The following is a 19,481-nucleotide window of genomic DNA, read 5'->3' as shown; positions in this document are numbered from 1 at the left end:
AAATAACACTAAAATAATTTTTTTTGGCCACAAAATTGATGTGTTTGTTTTTAAATTCACATTGTTAATTTTCTATTTTCGTTTTTTACCTATATTTAAAAAAAATTAACAATTTTATGTATTATATATAATATTTTAAAACATTATTAATTTCAAAGGATAACTGTATGCACATTAAAAAATATATTATTATATAATAATTAATTTTCTTAAATATATAATATATAATATTTTGAATAAAATGCATGCTTATACATATTTGAAAAAAATATATTATATAACAATATATTTTAACAAAATTAACTATTACAATATTTTTTATTTTTTTAACGAATAATTTAATTATTTTTAAGTAATATAAAATAATTAAATTATTTAATATTTTTTAATTAAAAATAATACTATATAATAATTAATCTTAATAAATAAAAGTTATTTTTGTATGTATTTACACATTTTATATTTATTTATTTTAAAACAAAAAGTCACATTTATTAATTTTAAAATATTATATATTAAAATATATTTATGTATGTATGCATTGATAAATTCTATATTTATAAAATTTATCAATACTCTTTTTTTTTGTAATATTTTTTATTTTTATTTAATAAAATTTAATAATTCATAAAAAAAGAGACATCCAATATATATAAAAAATTTGTTATTTTATATATATACATTAATGTGTAAGAAGTGCGAGTGTTTCAGATACGTCCTTTGTACTTGGCTTCCCTTGTGTGATGCGTAAGTTTGACACTGACAGATTTTATTTATATTTATAAAGATCACATTCTATGTTTCCTCTCTAATCAATTTTCCAAATCACGATACATTGTTAATCAGCCACTTCATTGCGCATTATTACCGATCTGACTCTTTGTCCCTGGCCACTGCATCCATATCAGTTGCTACTATTTGTTAAGTTCCTTCTTATCATGTTTTTTTTATCGCAGTTTTATACTGTTGAAATCTGTTATCCTTGCTTTGGTGTTCATACTAAAAGTCTCTAGATTTCTTTTCATTCTTGTGATCCTCATCGTGATGTTTGGTTCCAATACAAGTGGTGTCGACAAAACTTTGAGAATGAGATATATCACTTTTCCATAGCTGAATTTTCGGTTTTGGTGTTTTGCTGATCTGAGTTTTCAATGCAAAAGTTTTCTTTAAATATTATTCTTCTCTGTTATTATCTCCCACGAAAGACAGATACGTATTTGGCTTTTTCTTTGTTAAGAAAAATTTTTGGTTAATGGAATTTGTTGTCGATGTGCTCATAGTTGTATCTTTGATTCTCAGTGTTATAAGCTGATATCATGGCTGTTGAAAAGGCTGGAATCGCCAATGATGTTACACAAGTGAGTTTGATGTCCATTTCCGTTTAATGTTTCTAAGTTCTTAAAGGTTTTGCTTTGCCCCACTTGGTAGTTTTTCTCATTAGATTCTAACTTTTGTATAGTTAATTGGCAAAACCCCACTTGTATATCTTAATAAAGTTACCGATGGTTGTGTTGCCCGCATTGCTGCCAAACTAGAATTGATGGAGCCATGTTCTAGTGTCAAAGACAGGTACATACTCATTTCCTTTTCTTTTCTTTGTTTTCTCTAATTGTCACGAGTCTCAGTTCTTAATATATGTGTGTGGCATGCAGGATTGGCTACAGTATGATTGCTGATGCAGAAGAGAAGGGGCTTATATCACCTGGAAAGGTTGGTTTACTCTTGAAAGTGATTTTAGCTTTGGTTGAATGGTGTTACTGTTTATTACTTTCTGTTAAAACTGAGATGCAGAACTAGCTAGAATGTGGATTGATGGAAGATAGTGTTGGTTATTTAGATGTATGATCTGATTTGTTTCTTATCTGCATGTGGCTCTTCTCATATTTTACTGAAGAGTGTTCTGATTGAACCAACAAGTGGAAATACTGGCATCGGATTAGCTTTCATGGCCGCAGCCAAGGGTTACAAGCTCATAATTACAATGCCTGCTTCAATGAGTCTCGAAAGAAGAATCACTCTGTTGGCTTTCGGGGCTGAGTTGGTTCTGACAGACCCTGCAAAGGGAATGAAAGGAGCCCTTCAGAAGGCTGAAGAGATTGTCGCTAAGACTCCCAATTCCTACATGCTTCAGCAATTTGAAAACCCAGCCAACCCCAAGGTACCAGAAACACATCTATTCTATAATTAGTACAACTGATTCTTGCCAACTTTGGGTGATCAATTTTGTTCTTGTGGCAGATACATTATGAAACCACTGGCCCAGAGATATGGAAAGGCTCGGAAGGAAAAGTCGACATGCTTGTATGCGGGATAGGTACTGGTGGTACCATCACTGGTGCAGGGAAATATCTGAAAGAGCAGAATTCCAACTTAAAGGTTAGCTGCTCTTTAGATACATTTGCAGAAGATAATTTCTGCTATAATCATGGTGTTATTTTCTTATGTTATCATTTTTCTTTTGACTTTTTGTAGTTGATTGGTGTGGAACCAACAGAAAGTCCAGTGCTCTCAGGAGGAAAACTTGGTGAGTTACAACCTCTTCTGTGACAATGACTTTCTTGTTTTTCTTTTTTTTTTTTAAAAGGTTATTTATTTATTAGAAGTCCTGAGGGTTAAGGTCCACAACTTCATTTGTACTTTTGTAGTACCCATTGAGTTGCAATTTGTCATTATTAATGTGTAGGTCCACACAAGATTCAGGGGATTGGTGCAGGCTTTGTCCCCGGTGTATTGGAAGTCAATCTTCTCGATGAAATCATTCAAGTAAGCTTTATTCAAGAGTTGATAAAATGTTGTGATTCATGAATACCTTTTAGAAAGTTACACGAGCATTCAATATGTTTGAATTGGGAATAAGACTAAAAAAATCATGCATTTTATGTTTGTTAACTCTTGAGATATGTTTAAATTGGCAGATATCAAGTGAAGAAGCTATAGAAACTGCAAAGCAACTTATGCTTAAAGAAGGCCTGTTTGTAAGTTCCCCAAATCTGTAGAAACTGAGAAGATCGAGCTTGAAAATGTCTATTGTACTAGAATCAATTTATGTTGTTGAGCGAATTTCGGAAGTTAAAGTGGAAGCAGGTTATAAATTTGTTCTTTTTCTCAGTTTTACAGTCTTCCTCTGGATGTTGTTGCAGGTGGGAATATCTTCTGGAGCAGCAGCAGCTGCTGCCATGAAGATAGCAAAAAGGCCAGAATATGCTGGAAAGCTTATTGTGGTGAGTTGATTGTACCCCTAAAGTTTTGGTGAAAGTATTTAGAAATCTCTATTTGAAAGACTGAGATTATGGGACATGTTTGTGGCATTTCTGAATTGGGGTTATATGGTGCAGGTTATTTTCCCTAGCTTTGGAGAGAGGTACCTGTCCTCTGTTCTATTTGAATCGATTAAACGGCAAGCTGAAAGCATGACTTTTGAGCCCTGAATTCCATCCACCCTAAGCTCTTAAGTTGCTTCAGATGGAGATTGATCAAATAGACGCAGCTAGTGATCCTAGAAAACTATTTTCTGTGACTCTGCAATAAATTTTGCTTCAAAATACTTGAAAAAGGAAATTTGAATCTTGAACTATTATTTTAAGCTGTCATTTTTCATTTTTCATTAAATAAGTAAAAATAAGAAGGAACAAGCAAAGCTAAGAAGTAAAAAGTAATATTGTATTGATGAAGCATGCATGCATATTGCATAGACAGTAGAACAGCAGCGTCCCTCTCTTATGCGTGCCCGTCTTTCTTGATTTTGTGATCACCAACACCTACCTTTTGTCAGCATTTCTAAATCCCAATCTTCATTTCCTTCATGGAACTCCCACTCCTCCCTCAATTATTGGGACCACAGAGTGGTAGTACGAGGTCATGTGCTGAAGAGAAGAAGTAGGGCTTTGTGGAGATCACGGATGGTAAGTGAGGTGGTAACTCATCATCACACGTGTCAGAGTCTGCTAAAGACGAATAAGAACAAGTCATCGTCGTCTACCTCCATGCTTGATTGGTGGTGTTGTGATGGGCATTGAGGAATGTTGGTGAAGCAGAGGTGAAAGCGTTTAGAGAAAGAGAAAAGCTTCCACATTTCTGATTTGTGGAGGGAATAAGGCAATAAGCATCTTCCTCTTTTTTTTTTTTTTTTTTTTTTTTTGGTCAAGTGGATTGGACAGCCCCCAATCCTAGGCATTTCACCCATGTTTCACACACACACACACAACCATAGGTATCATGGGTTCTTAAACCACAACCAGCCTCAGCTGGAATTTGAACCCGGGTGCAGCATTGTATGAGGCGGACAGATATGCCAACTGTGCTGGACCTCAGCTGCAATAAGCATCTTCCTTGAGTTGCTTTAAAAGTAGTAGTACATCTTAGGCATGTTCAAGACCGGCCCACACGGACTCGAGGTATATTTTATCTGTTTTTGGTTTGTCATTTTTATTCGATAGTCGATATTATTTTTGGATTGGATTTAAGTTATATTTTGGGTCAATTTATCTAGAAATTATTTTTTAAAATAAAATTAGTAATATTATATTATTTTTATATTTTAATTAATATTTTTTTATATTATATAATATTATTTTTATTTTAAAATAATTTATTTTGGTATAAATATGATATAATATTTGTTAAATTTAATTTTTAAAAATATATTTTTTTTACTTTAGCATTTAAAATTTAGGGTAATTTACTATAATAAGCTAAGGGGGGAGAAAATTTACACCAATCAGCTAAAAGTAAAACTGGTTCATGAATCAACCTATGTAGTTTAAATTAATCTAATTCGAACTTTCAAACTCTATGTTCTGATTCGAATTACACATACGCACACACCCACAAATTTGAATCAACCTGATTCGAATTACACACACAGTAATTCGAATCAGCATGATTCAAATTATACACACACATTTCAAAGTAATTCGAATTGGGGTGATTCGAATTATTCAATTTTCGGTGCTAGTAATAATTCGTATTTAAGCTAAATTGATGTAGCAGTGGAAGGGTGAGTAGATCGCTAGGTGAATGAGAGAACTAGTGAATGAGTGAAGGAGTGAGTAATCAAACTCAATGGAAAAATATAGCGCTGAACATGACTATAATCAAACTCAATAAACATTTATAATCAAACTCAGTAGTGAAATATAGTACCGAATGTGACTATAATCAAACTCAATAAAAATTTATAATCAAACTCAGCAGTGAAATATGGCAACAAACGTGACTATAATCAAACTCAATAAATATGTATAATCAAACTCAGTAGTCAAGCACTGAACCTGAGTTTGCACCGAATCTGACTATAATCAAACTTAATAAACATTTATAATCAAACTCAACAAACATTTATAATCAAACTCAGCAGTCAAGCACTGAACCTTACTATAATCAAACTCAATAGACATATATTAATCAAACTCATTAGTCAAATTTAGCACTAAATTTGAGTATAATCAAACTCGATAAACATGATAATCAAACTATGGTTTATGGTTTAAGGTTTATGGTTTAGAGTTTTTGGGTTTATGGGCTTAGGGGTTTAGGGTTCATGGGTTTAGGATTTAGGGGTTAGGGGTTAGGACTTAGGGGTTAGGGTTAGGGTTTATATTTTCAATAAAAACTATTATAATCAAACTTAGTAGTCAAATATAGCATTGAACTTGAATATAATCAAACGCAATAAACATCTATAATCAAACTCAGCTACAAGCATTGAACCTGAGTATAATCAAACCCAATAAACACTTATAATCAAACTCAGTAGTCAAATATAGCACCAAACTTGACTATAATCAAACTCAGCAACGACCATTATTTGGTGATAACTCTATTTTTTTTATAGATAATTGTGGTTTATTTGGAGATATTTTTTATCAGTTTCGTTATATATTTACGTATTTTTATTCTTGCTTAGCTATGATTTTGGAATATTCGAATTACTTTGGATTGCATGTGTGTGTGATTCGAATCAGGTTGATTCAAATTAGTAGGTGTGTGCGTGTGTGTAATTCGAATCAGACTGATTCGAATTACATTGAGTGTGGAGTTCGAATTATCCATAGAAATGTGTCTTGATTGATTCATGAACCACTTTTGCATTTATTAGCTTATTGGTGTAATTTTTTACACTAATTGGCTTATCAGGGTGAATTATCCTAAAATTTACAAATTTGTATATATTAATTTTGCATCGAGTTGACATGTTATAATTAAGAGTGACAAATAGACTAAAATCCGCTGGACCGGCTTGCGTAACTCGCCAAAAAAGATGGAGTCGGGATAAAAATTTGAGACAGCCATAATAAAAAAAGTCCACCTAATCCATACTGCCTAAGCCACGGGTCTTGGGTTTAAGATGATAATTGAATTTGAAATGTTATTGCAGCCGAGGCCTGGGTCAGATGGCAACTTTGTTTGCCTCACATAGAACTATACGGGTGTAATGCCTAGAATTGGGGGCTGTCCAATCCACTTGACAAAAAAAAAATTGAAACGTTATTTTTGTGCATGTATTTGGAATATTTGTTCGCTTTACTTTAAGTTATAATTTGGACTATGCTTGATTGATTAGAGACTTGGATAATATTTAATTATATGCCATGAAAAATGATTGTTTTTCTTTAGACAATTTTTGTTTATTATTTTGTTTCAAAAAAACTTAGTTGATGATTATGTTTATTAAATATTTAGAATTACAAAGATTTTAACGTTTATGAATTTAAAAATTATAATTTATTGTATGTCTTTAGAAATTATAAGTTTATTTAAATGTCGGTGAAATTAGATATTCTTTACTTCCGTTTACAGGTGTGCTTCACATTCAGAGTTTTCAGCCAAAAACAATCAGAAACCACCGGTCATGCAAATGTCATCCACTTATACTTTTCTTTCTTTCTTCTCCAACCCACTCTATATCTCACCAAGTTTATCATTCTTGACATACCTAACCTTCTATTTAATAAAGCATATTTTCTAATAGCATCTTTAAATTGAGCGAGTAACTTGAACTCCAACCCCAATGGTGAGAATATTCGTTTTTTTAAATAAAATATTCTGTTATCTCAAACGTTTTTGTCAAGATAGAAACTAAATTGAAAATAATTATATGGTATAAGAACTCAATTAAAAAAAAAAGTATAAAAACTTAATTAAAAATTTGATAAAACTATAAATATTTATAGAACAATTAAATCTAAATTTTATTAATATGGAATATTGTTCTGTTTGTCAAGTAAAAAAACCCATTTTCATGGTTTGCTTTGAATTTTTTTTTCAAAACCCAAAATTAACTGGATAAAAAACAGGGTCCATGATTTTTGGGCCGTTACACATAATTGGTTAGCATTGGCCCGAAAAGAAAAAGGAGTTAAAAGGTGAGCTGGAGCTGAAATTGGATGAGAAGGCCAACGATGAAGCTAATTAGGGTTGAAAGGTGCCCTGCGTTGGCGAGTGAGTAAACGCAAAGCAGGTATACATCTCCTCTTGATTTGACTGTGATCTGATGATATGTTGTGATAGAATGAGGCAGTGATGATGGTGTTGTGCATTTGAGCATTGAGTGGTGAGTGAGGACGAGCATGGTGGCGAGGCGTTGTTTTTGTTGACGCAGCCATGTTGTTCGTCATATTGCCCCTCTCAGTGTGAATGCCAACCTGAGCCTCCTTTGACTCCTGTGATTAGTTTTAAGTATGAGGCTTGACTTCTCAATGCCTATGATTACTTCCCCTCTCTCCGTTTCCCATCCTACAAGCATCAGCAGCAACAAACAAGAAGAACAAGAACAAAATTCACATGCAATAATTTCCTCGCTCTTTCTCTCTTTCTCTCTCTCTTTTTCCGTTCAACGTTAGTGTTATTGCATGTGCTTCTGCTTCTGCTTCTTCTACTTGGAATCATATCATATATATATATGGAACTACTTCTTTTTCTTCTTCTTCTTCTTCTTATTATGACGAGGCAGTGATGATGATCTCTTCAATTGGAACAGACATATGAGTTGGGGGGTTGAGAGGTGTGTGTGGTGGCAAGGTGACTCAGTGTAGTGTCTGCCTGCCTGTTGATGCAGCCATGCATGCATGCCTTCCCCCATTTCTTGTCTGACAAAAGGCGAATCTGAGCCTCCTCCTTCAATTCCAACACTAGTTCATTCTTCAGTGCTTTTCCTTTTCCTTTTTCCCTTTCATTCTTATTAATCATGGACACCCACCTAAAAACATTTCTATATTTATTTATTTATTTCACACTACTTTTCTCGTGAATGGTTACCCTGTCTTTCTTATTATTCTTCAACCATTACTCTTTGCTCAAGTTCTCAACTTTCTTTTCAGATTGCAGTGCAGTTCCAGGATTTTGACTTTTCCGTTTTCCTCTAAATACTTTTTTTTGTGGCTTGTTTGCAGTTGTGGAATGGGAATAAATATCCGATCCTGAGACTAATTAGTTTTTGAATTTGTTTAGTGCGAGAACCCGTATGGTTGGATTGCACAAAAAGACAATTTTATAGTTAATATTCATCAATATACACCACAAAGACATCATGCTATATATATTTTTTAACTACTATAGTTAGAAAATACTATAGTTAGAAAATATGTATAACATGATGAGTTTATAAAATTTATTAATGAATTTAACTATAAAATAAAGTTCAACTAATTTAATGTTCAAGACCGGCCCATCCAGACTCAAGGTATATTTGGCCTGTTTTTGGTTTGTCATTTTTATTTGATATTATTTTTAAATTAGGTTTAGGTTATGTCTTGAGTTAACTTATCTGAATCAAATAATTTTTTAAAGTGAAATTAATAATATTATATTATATTTTTATATTTTAATTAATATTTTTTATATTACATAGTATTATTTTTATTTTAAAATAATTTATTTTGATATAAATATAATATAATATTTGTTAAATTTAATTTTTGAAAATAAAATGTTATTACTTTAGTATATAATATTTATAAATTTGTATATATTAATTTTGCATTGAGTTGATCTGTTATAATTAGAAATGACAAACAGACCTAAAATTCGTTGGATTGACTGACGTAAGTCACCAAAAAAGGTGAGACTGAGCTAAAAATTTGAGCTATTATCATCTTGATTTAATGAGCTATTAACCCTCCTCTCCCTCACCCCCAAGAATTTGCTCTACTATCATTTTCATCTTCAACTTCAAAATCAAAATGGTCTTCATGATCTTCATCATTAATACTATCATCAAATTTATCCTCACCTTCAACCTCTACTTTTATTAAATTATTGTCATTGTTCTCATCTTCAAGTTGGCAAATAATCCTTATGATTTGAAGTTATCTCAACACCATTACTTTCTCGATATCTATCAACAACATACACCAAGCAATGCTTAACAGTTTGTATCACTAATAACTTATCCATTCTAATTGTATTTTCATTATTCATCAACTCTCTACGACCTGAGTTCAATTGGCAACCTGGTTTACTGTACTATATTTTACCATAACTACCCTAACTTCTTTAACTCAATAACTATTTCTTGCAGATTCCATTCATCGAGCTCAAGCTGTAAGTCTTCCAAGTTCCAACACCATTCCCCCCAAATACTCTAGACAGGGCCTGTATCATAACAATTTTCACCGTGATAAAGGTTTATGGTTAAATCCAAATTTCTATTATTACACCAAAAAGAAAAAAAAAACCTAGTAAACCAGCATTATTATAGCAACAACAATCAACAATCAACAAAATTCATAATTTGCCAAACTAATTCATATGCCAATTCAATATTTCAATTTAACTACTACCATATTTATTTATAATCAGCTCATAAAATAATCAACAATAAAATTCACATCAATAACATCAAAAAATCAACCTTAAAAAAAAAAATTATCACCTATTGTTGCAGAGGCAAAATGTGGACGACTAGCAACAGTTCAGAAAACAAGGAAAAACGCATGAGCGGCGCAGCGAGACGCGAGCAATGGAGCACACCAGGGTTACACGGACGAGGCAAAGGCCGATGAGCCCGCGAGGGACAACAAGAATGCGACGGAGACCGACTGGGGGAGACACATTGAACGGGAGCTCATTGAAGAACTTAGGGCAAGGTGTGAGTGTGGGACAAAATGTTAAGGGTTATTTTAGAATTTTTGAGGGTTAACCACCAAAAACGTCCCCGAATTATTCAAACGCCGACAATAATGACCTCAATTTTTATTATCGACAAAAATAACCTTTAATAATTTAAAATGGTGCACAAAATATCCATCCGTCAAAAAAGGCATATTCCGTTGACGGAAAAACATACGTGGTGTGCGCTCTCTCTTGTTTCTTCTTCTTCCTCACCGTGTCTCCCCATCCCCCCATTCCCAAAATTAATAACCCTAAAACCCCAAATCTCCCAAATCTCTGTGCTCTTCTTCTCCTCCCAGAATTACAACGCGAGCACGATCGGAATGAAAGGGAAGCTTGACGGTCGGAGCTGAAGGCGAGCTCCACAACCAGATCTGAAAGGCAAGCACCGCCAGATCTAGAAGGCAAGCGCCGTTGGGTCTGGAAGGCGAGCTTCACGGGTGGGAGTTGGCTCCGTCCCAATCCTCCTTCCTCTATCATTCGTGCCACAACCAGAATTGAAAGGCGAGCACCGCCAGATCTGGAAGGCAAGCGCCGCTGGATCTGGAAGGCGAGTTTCGCGGGTGGGAGTTGGCTCCGTCCCAATCCTCCTTCCTCTATCATTCGCGCCACAACAAGAACTGAAAGGCGAGCACCGCCAGATCTGGAAGGCAAGCGCCGACGGGTCTGGAAGGCGAGCTTCACGGGTGGGAGTTGGCTCTGTCCCAATTCTCCTTCCTCCATCATTCATCGCAACAACAACCTCTGCCTTCTCCATTATTTCACTCACGGTCGTTGACTTAGCTCTTCACCATCTGCTTCTGTTTTTGTTTCTATTGTTAAATCTGTTGTTGAAATCATAGTGAGTTATTATTGATTTTGTTGTTGTTGTTGTTGTTAGTGAATGAACTGTGAGAGTGGGATGAATTTTTAGAAGGATGACGATGAAATATGGTGGCGGCAAGATAGGTGAAGGTTGTAGTTTGAGTTTTCAGATTGGGGTGAGATTCATGGTGTTACGGGAAGTATGTGAAGATGGCGACCATGTGATGGTGGCAAGGGTAAGGATGCAGGTAATGGTAATGGTTCAGGTGTGGTGGGCTTGAGAGATTTGAAGGAGTGGTGTCAAGTGGTGGTAGTGGCAGTGAAGGAAGAGAGAGTCTCCGATTGCCTGGTAGTGACAGTGAAGGAAGAGAGAGAGAGTTTTCGATTGCCACATCAGATATTTTCATTAACGGAATATGCCTTTCTTGACAGAAGTATATTTTGTGCAGCATTTTAAATTATTAAAGGTTATTTTTGTCGATAATAAAAATTGAGGTCATTATTGTCAGCGTTTGAATAATTCGGAGACGTTTTTGGTGGTTAACCCATTTTTTGAAATATAGAGATGTCTTTAATTAGGTCTCCAATCCTAATAGTGAGAATATATATATTTTTTAACAGAATATTCTGTTATCTCAAATTTTTTGTTAAGTTAGGAATTAAATTGAAAAAAAAATTACATGATAAAAGAATTCAATTGAAAAAAAAGTATAGAGATTTAATTAAAAATTTGATAAAACTATAAAGACCTATGAAAAATAATTAAATCTAAATTTTATTAATAATGTAACATAAAAAAAGACCTTTGATGGTTTGTTTTGAATTTTTTTTTCAGAAAACCCAAAATTAGCTGGATAGAAAACAGGGTCCATGATTTTTGGGCCAGTACACAGAATTAGTTAGTATTGACCCGAAAAGAGAAAAGGGGTTAAAAGGTGAGCTAGAGCTGAAGGAAGAGAAGGGGAACGGTGAAGTTAATTAGGGTTGAAAGGTGCCCTGCGAGGCGGTGGCAAGTGAGTAAACTAGGGTTGAAAGGTGCCCTGCGAGGCGGTGGCAAGTGAGTAAACGCAACCCAGGTATACATCTCCTTTTGAGTTGATTGTGATCTGATGATATGTTGTGATAGAATGAGGCAGTGATGATGATTGTTGTGCATTTGAGCATTGAGTGGTGAGTGAGGACGAGCATGGTGGCGAGGCGTTGTTTTTGTTGACGCAGCCATCTTGTTCGTCGGATTGCCCCTCTCAGTGTGAATGCCAACCTGAGCCTCCTTTGACTCCTATCATTAGTTTAAGTATGAGGCTTGACTTCTCAATGCCTATGATTACTTCCCCTCTCTCCGTTTCCCAACCTACAAGCAGCAACAACAAACAACAACAACAAGAAGAACAAAATTCACACGCAATGAATTCCTCGCTCTTTCTCTCTCTCTCTCTGTTTCCGTTCAACGTTATGTTATTGCATGTGCTTCTGCTTCTGCTTGGAATCATATCATATATATATATATATATAGTACTACTTTTTCTTCTTCTTCTTCTTATTATGACGGGGCAGTGATGATGATCTCTTCAATTGGAACAGACATATGAGTTGGGGAGTTGAGAGGTGTGTGTGGTGGCAAGGTGACTCAGTGTAGTGTCTGTCTGCCTGTTGATGCAGCCATGCATGCATGCCTTCCCCCATTTCTTGTCTGACAAAAGGCGAATCTGAGCCTCCTCCTTCAATTCCAACACTAGTTCATTCTTCGCTTTTCCTTTACCTTTTTCCCTTTCATTCTTATTAATCATGGACCCCCACACAGAAACATTCCTATATTTATTTATTTCACACTACTTGTTTCGTGAATGGTTACCCTGTCTTTCTTATTATTCTTCAACTTTCTTATTACTCAAGTTCTCAACTTTCTTTTCAGATTGCAGTTCCATGATTTTGACTTTTCCGTTTTCCTCTAAATACTGTTTTTGTGGCTTGTTTGCAGTTATGGAATGGGAATAAATATCCGATCCTGAGACTAATGAGTTTTTGAATCTGTTTAGTGCGAGAACCAGTATGGTTGGATTGCTCAAGGTAGAAATGAATCAATGATGTCTTTAACGAGCAGAGATGATTTTATCATATCATTGTGCTGAGTTTCTTATAACTTTTTAGTTTCATTACCCCTCTCCCGCCCAGGTGCTGCGAAGCGAAGCTATTAAGATGTTATGATACCACTCTTCTGCATTTGTTGTTGTATAAAGTATTCAACAGAAGCCACTAGTCCAAGTGACCAGCAGTCCAGCAGTAACTGCTGCAACCTGTTTGTTATGTTCATTCTCGAGAAAGTTGTACTATATCTATAAATTCTTTGTAAATCACCCGAGACAGTGACCAATTCTTTCAATATTCGACTTATTTTGATAATCACCAATTCACCATCACACTCGTAAAATTCACTTGCTAATTCGCTTGTCCAGGTTTAAGTAAGGTTTGTAACAATTCTTACTAGAGTGTAAAATTTACATCGATTGAATTACCGTGCAATCCAAAAGTTATGACAAAAGCGATAGAAGAACTCAAGCTAGCAATTGGCAGAGGATGTATTAGGGTGTTGATCAATGCCTTTGATTGGAAACTCGAAGATATGGCATGCATAATATAAATTGGTCATGATTACAAGTGTTGTTAAACGATAAGGCACAAACACAATACGTCATATCATAGATTCATAGTTATACATAGAAACATACTAGTAATTAGGAATCTTGTTCCCGGCTTGCAACCTCCAAACCGTTACCATCTGGATCGAAAAAGAAAACTTGCTTGATCTTGCCATTTGGTAGGGATTTCTGAAAAGTCTCGATACCCTTGTCCTGCACATATCAAAACGATAAGTTTCAATAAAATGAAACAAAAGGCATAACATAATTAAGTAAAAAGGAAACCTTGAGGGTGTTGAGAAAGGAATCGAAGTTGGAGACGGAGAAGCAGATATGGTGGCCTCTGGGGAGATTCTTGGGATCAGCGACAGGAGAGCTGGCGCTCCATGGACCCTCGGGGAGGGAGGTGGTTGGGTCGCGCTCGATGAGATGGATGTATATAGAAGATGATGGGAGGCGGAGCCATATAACCTCGAAGTCTCCGAAGTTGGGGGTCTCCACTTGCTCGAACCCAAGTATCTGCACCGTAAAGTTAATTACAGATTGCTGATATAATTACTTGGTAATTGAAGAGACGAAGGAAGCGGCTAACCTGTTGGTAGAAATTGGCGAGGCGCCTAACGTCGGAGGACTCTCGAGAGATATGATTTAGGCTCACTCCTTCAGCTGCCGCCATTTCTTCTTCTTCTTCTGCTGCTGCTTCGGATTATACTTACTAAAATACGTGTACCGTTTTCTTTCTTAACTCCCACACAATTACAATTGCTAACAAATGCACCGCATGGACAATTCGCTCGCCTTCTAGATCCAAAAGATTAGGTTAGATTAAAACTTTATTTTAATATAAAAAATTGTATTTCATAAAAGTGAAAAATATTAAGCACAAAGATTTTTTAGTAAAAAAATAAAAATGAAGTTAAATAAAAAATAAATATAAGAAAAAATAAAAATATTATTTGTATATCAAAATCAGTCAATATGTATTTGTATAAAAATACATATATAATAATGGCTAATTTTTTTTATATTGGTTAAATATATGTGTAATACATTATTATTGGAAGATTAGATATTTTTTTTATATGGTGTTTTATTCAAATCGGACGGTCCAATTTGTTTGAAGAAAAAATAAACTACAAATCGGAGAGTCTGATTTATTTGAAAAAAAAACTACAAATCTCAAGTCCGTTTGTATTTTTTATTTTTTTTTATTTTTTAAAATAAAAATCGGACAGTTCGATTTCAACATTAAAAAATTTTTATTTTCGAAATCACAAATCGGATCGTCCGATTTGTGATTGTTTGGGAAAAAAATAAAACAAATCGGAGGCACCGATTTGTAGCTCCCATAGCAAAGTTAAACACTTCTCTTCTCACATCATTAGGAAATACACTTTTCTCTCTCCCACACGAAAAAGAAAAAGTGTATAATTTAATTCATTTTTAATATGTATTTTGTATTTTAACGTGTATTTTATTTTGATAACTAATTTTTTGACTAATTTTAGTATATATTTAGCATGATTGAGAAAAAAATATTATTCATTTTTTTGTGTAAATTTAATTAGAAGTGCTATGGATAAAATATTATTTTATATTTAATGTGTATTTTATTCTAATAGCTAATTTTTGTGACTAATTTTAGCGTATATTTAATATGATTGAGAAAAAAATATTATTTATTTTTTTGTGTAAATATTATTTTTTTGGTTTGATAAAACTTTTATCGAAGTTGTAAAAATAGAATTAATTTACAAACTAGTTGAATGGCTGGTTTAATGATCCAACAAAAATTGAATTGTGATTGAACTGGTTTTAATTAAATATAAAATAAAATTATTAAAAATTTAATATATTTTAAATATTTTAATTAAATAATTTTTAAATTAATAAAATTTCAAAAATTTTATAATTTTACATAATAATTTATTTATAATTTATTATTAAAAATTTATAAACAAATTTAAAAACATCAAAGTTTATGAACGAAGAAGTTTTGAACTAAACAATGTACTTTTTTATTGTTTCACTTTTACAATTAAAAAAAAATCTAATTAATTTTTAATCAACAGCACCTAAGTATTGAACACAAACTCACACAATATTTCTAATCACATCAACAACAAACCAACAATACATTCAAGATCAGAAGTTAAAAGTATTTGTTGGATCACATATTATGTTAAATTTTTGCATGAGATGGTTCATTTCATTTCATTCCATTCATGATATGTAATGAGCATTATAACGGGCAACATAAAATTGTATCTCAAATTTGCAGGAATACATCAGAGAATATTCTGCTTCAGTGAAACTTATAACATGAGGTGTAAGAGCTTATAAATAAGGTAAATAATTAAGTTAATATTCAATTTGATTCTTGAATTTGTACATAAAATTTTAATTTAGTTTTTGAAATTTTAATTTTCTCTTTAGTTCTTAAATTTTGCAAACACAAAAACATTAATGATGATTGAACAACTAAATATCACGCTAGAATTTGTAAAACGTCATTTTAGTTTTGACACTAAAATAACCCAAAAACGAGGTCGGATTACTTATTTTGTGAGAAAAAATTTCAATATATATTGATATACTACTTAAGAATTTTTTTTACTATCTGAATGTCAAAACAAAAATGACGTCATCTTATAGAGTCTAAAGTGGCATCCGGTTGTCTACGTTAGCATTTTTTATCGTTTGTGTCTCGAAAATTATTCCAGAAACTAACATAAGTCACATTTGCAAATTTTAGAAATTAAATAGAGATAATTAAAATTTCAGATACTAAATTAAGAGTAAAAATTCATGTGCAATCAATTTCACGTAAAGTTGATAGTTAAGAGCCGTTAAATAATTTGATTGATTTGACTAAATTTTCATTTAAGAATTCTCAACTATCAACTTTACCTCAAAATTTAATAAAATAAGCAAAAATTAACAAAAACAGAAAAATCAACATCTCAAAAGAACAAGTCATATTTAAAAAGCTTCACTTTACTTATTTTTAAAATATTTTTATCTTTTAAAAGTTGTAAGTATAAATACATAATCTTTTTTATTTATCAAAAACAATTTAAGAAAATACAAACATCTCTTCAAAAAATTTTAACAAATCAAACCATAGTATAGCACCTTACATCTATCAATTACGTTTGTGTATTCATGAAATAGTTTAGTTGAGTAAGTTTAAATATATAATTAAAATTTCAGGGTATATATTATTTGAACGATTATTCCATTTAGAAAACTACACAACCAATATTTGATGGTTTTTTATGCCTTAATATAACTATAAAATATTTAAAAGTTAAAACCATTGAGTTAGAGAAAAGGAATCATGATTTATATATAGGTGTGAGTAATAATTAAGGAGAAAAAAATATACTTTTAATATTAATAAGTAAATGATAATATAATGATCTTTACCTTCATTCATCTCTAAATTTTCATCCTTAAAAGTTCATGGCATTATACGAATATGTTTATCGGAGTAACGAAGCTTTCCTTAGTTTTCGATTCACGAAGAAAACGGCAATAGAAATATTATAACAGAAGAAACAAAATAAAAATATATGACTTGTTTTTTTCCCTTCCACATATAGCTAACAAGGAAGAAACAATGGCATTCCTTCATCATACATTTATACAAGACTTTCTCTGTCTTTTGAATTTGTTCTCCCACGCACCCTTCTCTTTCTTCTGTGTGTGTTGTTTGAATGATCTTTCCTTCTTCCAACACACATTAGAGGAGCTTGTTATGATGGATTCCATGAAACGGAGAACAGAAACAAGAACAGAGGCAAAGCAACAGCAGAATCAAGAATGTGCGACTACTTTCCTGAATGAGGGTATCCTTATGCTTCTCTCTGGCTGGCATGCCCTTCAAATGGCCGTCAACAACCAATGGGGTGGCTCTGACTCCCTCCAGAAATCCCACCACCTTGCTTCTAATCTTTTCTCTTCCTTATCCAAATCCTATGGTATCATTTCTTCATTCATCCATTCAATTTTCGATTTACTATATGCCTTTAATAGTTTTTTTCTGCAGCACCCGTTCCTGTTGAAGATTTGGAAAATCTGCTCCATGAATGCATGTTGCTTACATTTAACACAGAGATAGAAGATGGCAGTATTGAACAGGTATGGATATTTATTTCTTCTATTGGAAACAACTGTTTTTGAGAAATGTACCCCATATACTGTCAACTCTTGATTCATTGATGGAAGCAGGTAGCAGAACAGTTGGTGGGTATCCATGAAGAATACTTGTTACGACAGTCATCTCTTCATATCTGAAAGAGCATTATACTCAGAAGCAGAAGCAGTCATAGGTGCCTATTCTGTGCTATAAATGGTAAATCCTAAATCTTATTGTTCTATTAGTCTCTTTTTCTGGTTAACAAGGGAAAAGTTTAATATTTTGCACAAGTTTCTTCATTTATTTCCATGTCTTGGTGTTTGATCGATTGCCATGTTCACTAAAACGGGAAAATTGACTTTCAAGGTGACATATATATTACTGTCGTTCAATTTTGCAAGAGAACAGGTCATATGATTTCTGCACATTGCAGGATATGCTTGTCTGTTGATAGATAGCAATTGTGTCTAGTCATGGGATTCTATCGTGTGGAATAGATATCAAAGTTCTCATATGAGAGAGCAGTGTTTAATCTTATTGGAAAAAGAACCATGCAGTATTTAAGGAAATTGAATGGAATTACTAGATAATTTTACTATGTCATGCTGCCCAATTAAGAGGCAATCATAGTTATCTTGATTTGTGGAATGGAATCCAGATTGTGCAAACTGCCAATCTTTTCTTGCAAAATTGCGTGTGGTTGTTTTTGTTTTAATACTTTAGAGAACTAGAAAGAGAGCAGCTTCAAAGAACTTGTGCAAAGAAGCACAATTGATGCTTTTAAGATTGTCAGCGAATTGAAACCTTTACCATTGTTTAATTGGTTACAAATTCTCTCTCTCCTTTTTTATTCTTTCATCTCATCCATTTCTCTCCCACCAGGTAAAGCTTTCACCTTATTCATTCTTCATTCTTCAGTTTCAGATATAATATTCAGTCGCAAACCATTCTTCACTTTTTCTCACTTCAGTGAAAATAACAGGAAAGTCTCAAACATATTACGTTTTCTTTTATGCACATGTAAGATTTTGTTACTTGAATGGGAAGAAATGGATGGTCACTCTCATTTGACTACTCTATTGCTGAAGTGTTTCTACAACAAGGAGTGTCTTAAAAGGGGAATGAATCTCACATGGTTGATTTAGACCTTTGATGCTGAATTAGTGAATTGCAGGGGACTACAGTGGCTAACTAGCTTTCTTTTTTGGTATTGCTATGGACTTAACCCTTTATTCAGTGTTGATCCCCTGATAAAGTTGAAGTTGGTGAAGGAAATTTCATTAGTGAGTGAGGCTTTCAAGGAGGCCATAGTCAACATTGAAGTGGAAGAGAAATTCTTAGCAGAACTTGAGGCAAAGAAGCTTAAGGTTTCTTGTCTCAAAAAGGATTACAGAGAACATAAGGAGGACAAAGTAGCTCAGACACAATCGATGGATGATCAAATCATGCAACTTCAGTTAAAAAGAAGAGAGATTTTTCGTGCCCTTGAAACCATCCATCATTAGAAAAGTGGAGCTGAAATCTGCTAAAGCAATGATTGCAAACTCAATTCCAGCAATTGTTCAACATGGGAGAGGTTGAAAGCCAAATGTTCCAAGCGTGTAGCTGCGATAAAAGAAAGGTTCATCAGTTTATAAAGGGGTTAACATTTTATCATACTCTTCTAGAGGTTCCCATCCCGATCACTACTATATTTGATATATGTAAAAGAATATGCAAGAGTGATTACTTTGTTATCTATATCTTTTATGGATGAAGTTCTTTCCCTGCATAAATTATAGCTACAAAAT

The 19,481-nt window shown here is 33.4% G+C and overlaps 4 protein-coding genes and 1 long non-coding RNA gene across 6 annotated transcripts; 4 read left to right on the top strand and 1 right to left on the bottom strand.

Annotated features, from left to right (window-relative positions):
- Window positions 1-1,316: 1,316 nt before the first annotated feature.
- On the top strand, window positions 1,317-3,428 carry LOC130982027 (cysteine synthase-like). The gene is made up of 10 exons (XM_057905844.1): window positions 1,317-1,358; window positions 1,460-1,569; window positions 1,653-1,710; window positions 1,895-2,158; window positions 2,239-2,376; window positions 2,473-2,524; window positions 2,684-2,763; window positions 2,916-2,975; window positions 3,141-3,221; window positions 3,336-3,428. The coding sequence occupies exons 1-10, from the start codon at window positions 1,317-1,319 to the stop codon at window positions 3,426-3,428; spliced, it is 978 nt and encodes a 325-aa protein (XP_057761827.1).
- Window positions 3,429-10,050: 6,622 nt separating this feature from the next.
- Window positions 10,051-13,415, top strand: LOC130982389 (uncharacterized). The gene is made up of 3 exons (XR_009087153.1): window positions 10,051-10,085; window positions 11,750-11,990; window positions 12,893-13,415. It is a non-coding gene; the product is annotated as an uncharacterized LOC130982389 (long non-coding RNA).
- Window positions 13,416-13,465: 50 nt separating this feature from the next.
- LOC130982388 (glyoxylase I 4) lies at window positions 13,466-14,364 on the bottom strand. The gene is made up of 3 exons (XM_057906380.1): window positions 14,143-14,364; window positions 13,836-14,069; window positions 13,466-13,763 (listed from the first exon to the last, which is right to left on the bottom strand). Exons 1-3 carry the CDS (start codon window positions 14,224-14,226, stop codon window positions 13,647-13,649), a joined length of 435 nt encoding a protein of 144 aa, XP_057762363.1. The 5' UTR covers window positions 14,227-14,364; the 3' UTR covers window positions 13,466-13,646.
- A 2,878-nt stretch (window positions 14,365-17,242) lies between these two features.
- On the top strand, window positions 17,243-19,029 carry LOC130979051 (uncharacterized). Of its 2 annotated transcripts, none has more exons than XM_057902401.1 (4): window positions 17,243-17,533; window positions 17,602-17,693; window positions 17,784-17,907; window positions 18,610-19,029. In XM_057902401.1, the coding sequence occupies exons 1-3, from the start codon at window positions 17,311-17,313 to the stop codon at window positions 17,847-17,849; spliced, it is 381 nt and encodes a 126-aa protein (XP_057758384.1). In that variant the 5' UTR covers window positions 17,243-17,310; the 3' UTR covers window positions 17,850-17,907; window positions 18,610-19,029. The 2 variants fall into 2 exon arrangements, with proteins under 2 accessions (XP_057758384.1, XP_057758385.1); XM_057902402.1 differs by having other exon boundaries at window positions 18,866-18,976.
- On the top strand, window positions 18,002-19,326 carry LOC130979052 (uncharacterized). Its single transcript, XM_057902403.1, has 2 exons — window positions 18,002-18,826; window positions 18,929-19,326. Exons 1-2 carry the CDS (start codon window positions 18,741-18,743, stop codon window positions 19,194-19,196), a joined length of 354 nt encoding a protein of 117 aa, XP_057758386.1. The 5' UTR covers window positions 18,002-18,740; the 3' UTR covers window positions 19,197-19,326.
- The last annotated feature ends 155 nt before the right edge of the window (window positions 19,327-19,481 follow it).

Source organism: Arachis stenosperma, chromosome 5 (assembly GCF_014773155.1).
Source record: "Arachis stenosperma cultivar V10309 chromosome 5, arast.V10309.gnm1.PFL2, whole genome shotgun sequence".
Taxonomy (NCBI): domain Eukaryota; kingdom Viridiplantae; phylum Streptophyta; class Magnoliopsida; order Fabales; family Fabaceae; genus Arachis; species Arachis stenosperma.
Note: the sequence above shows the minus strand (reverse complement) of the source record. Positions and strands in the feature narration are given on the sequence as shown.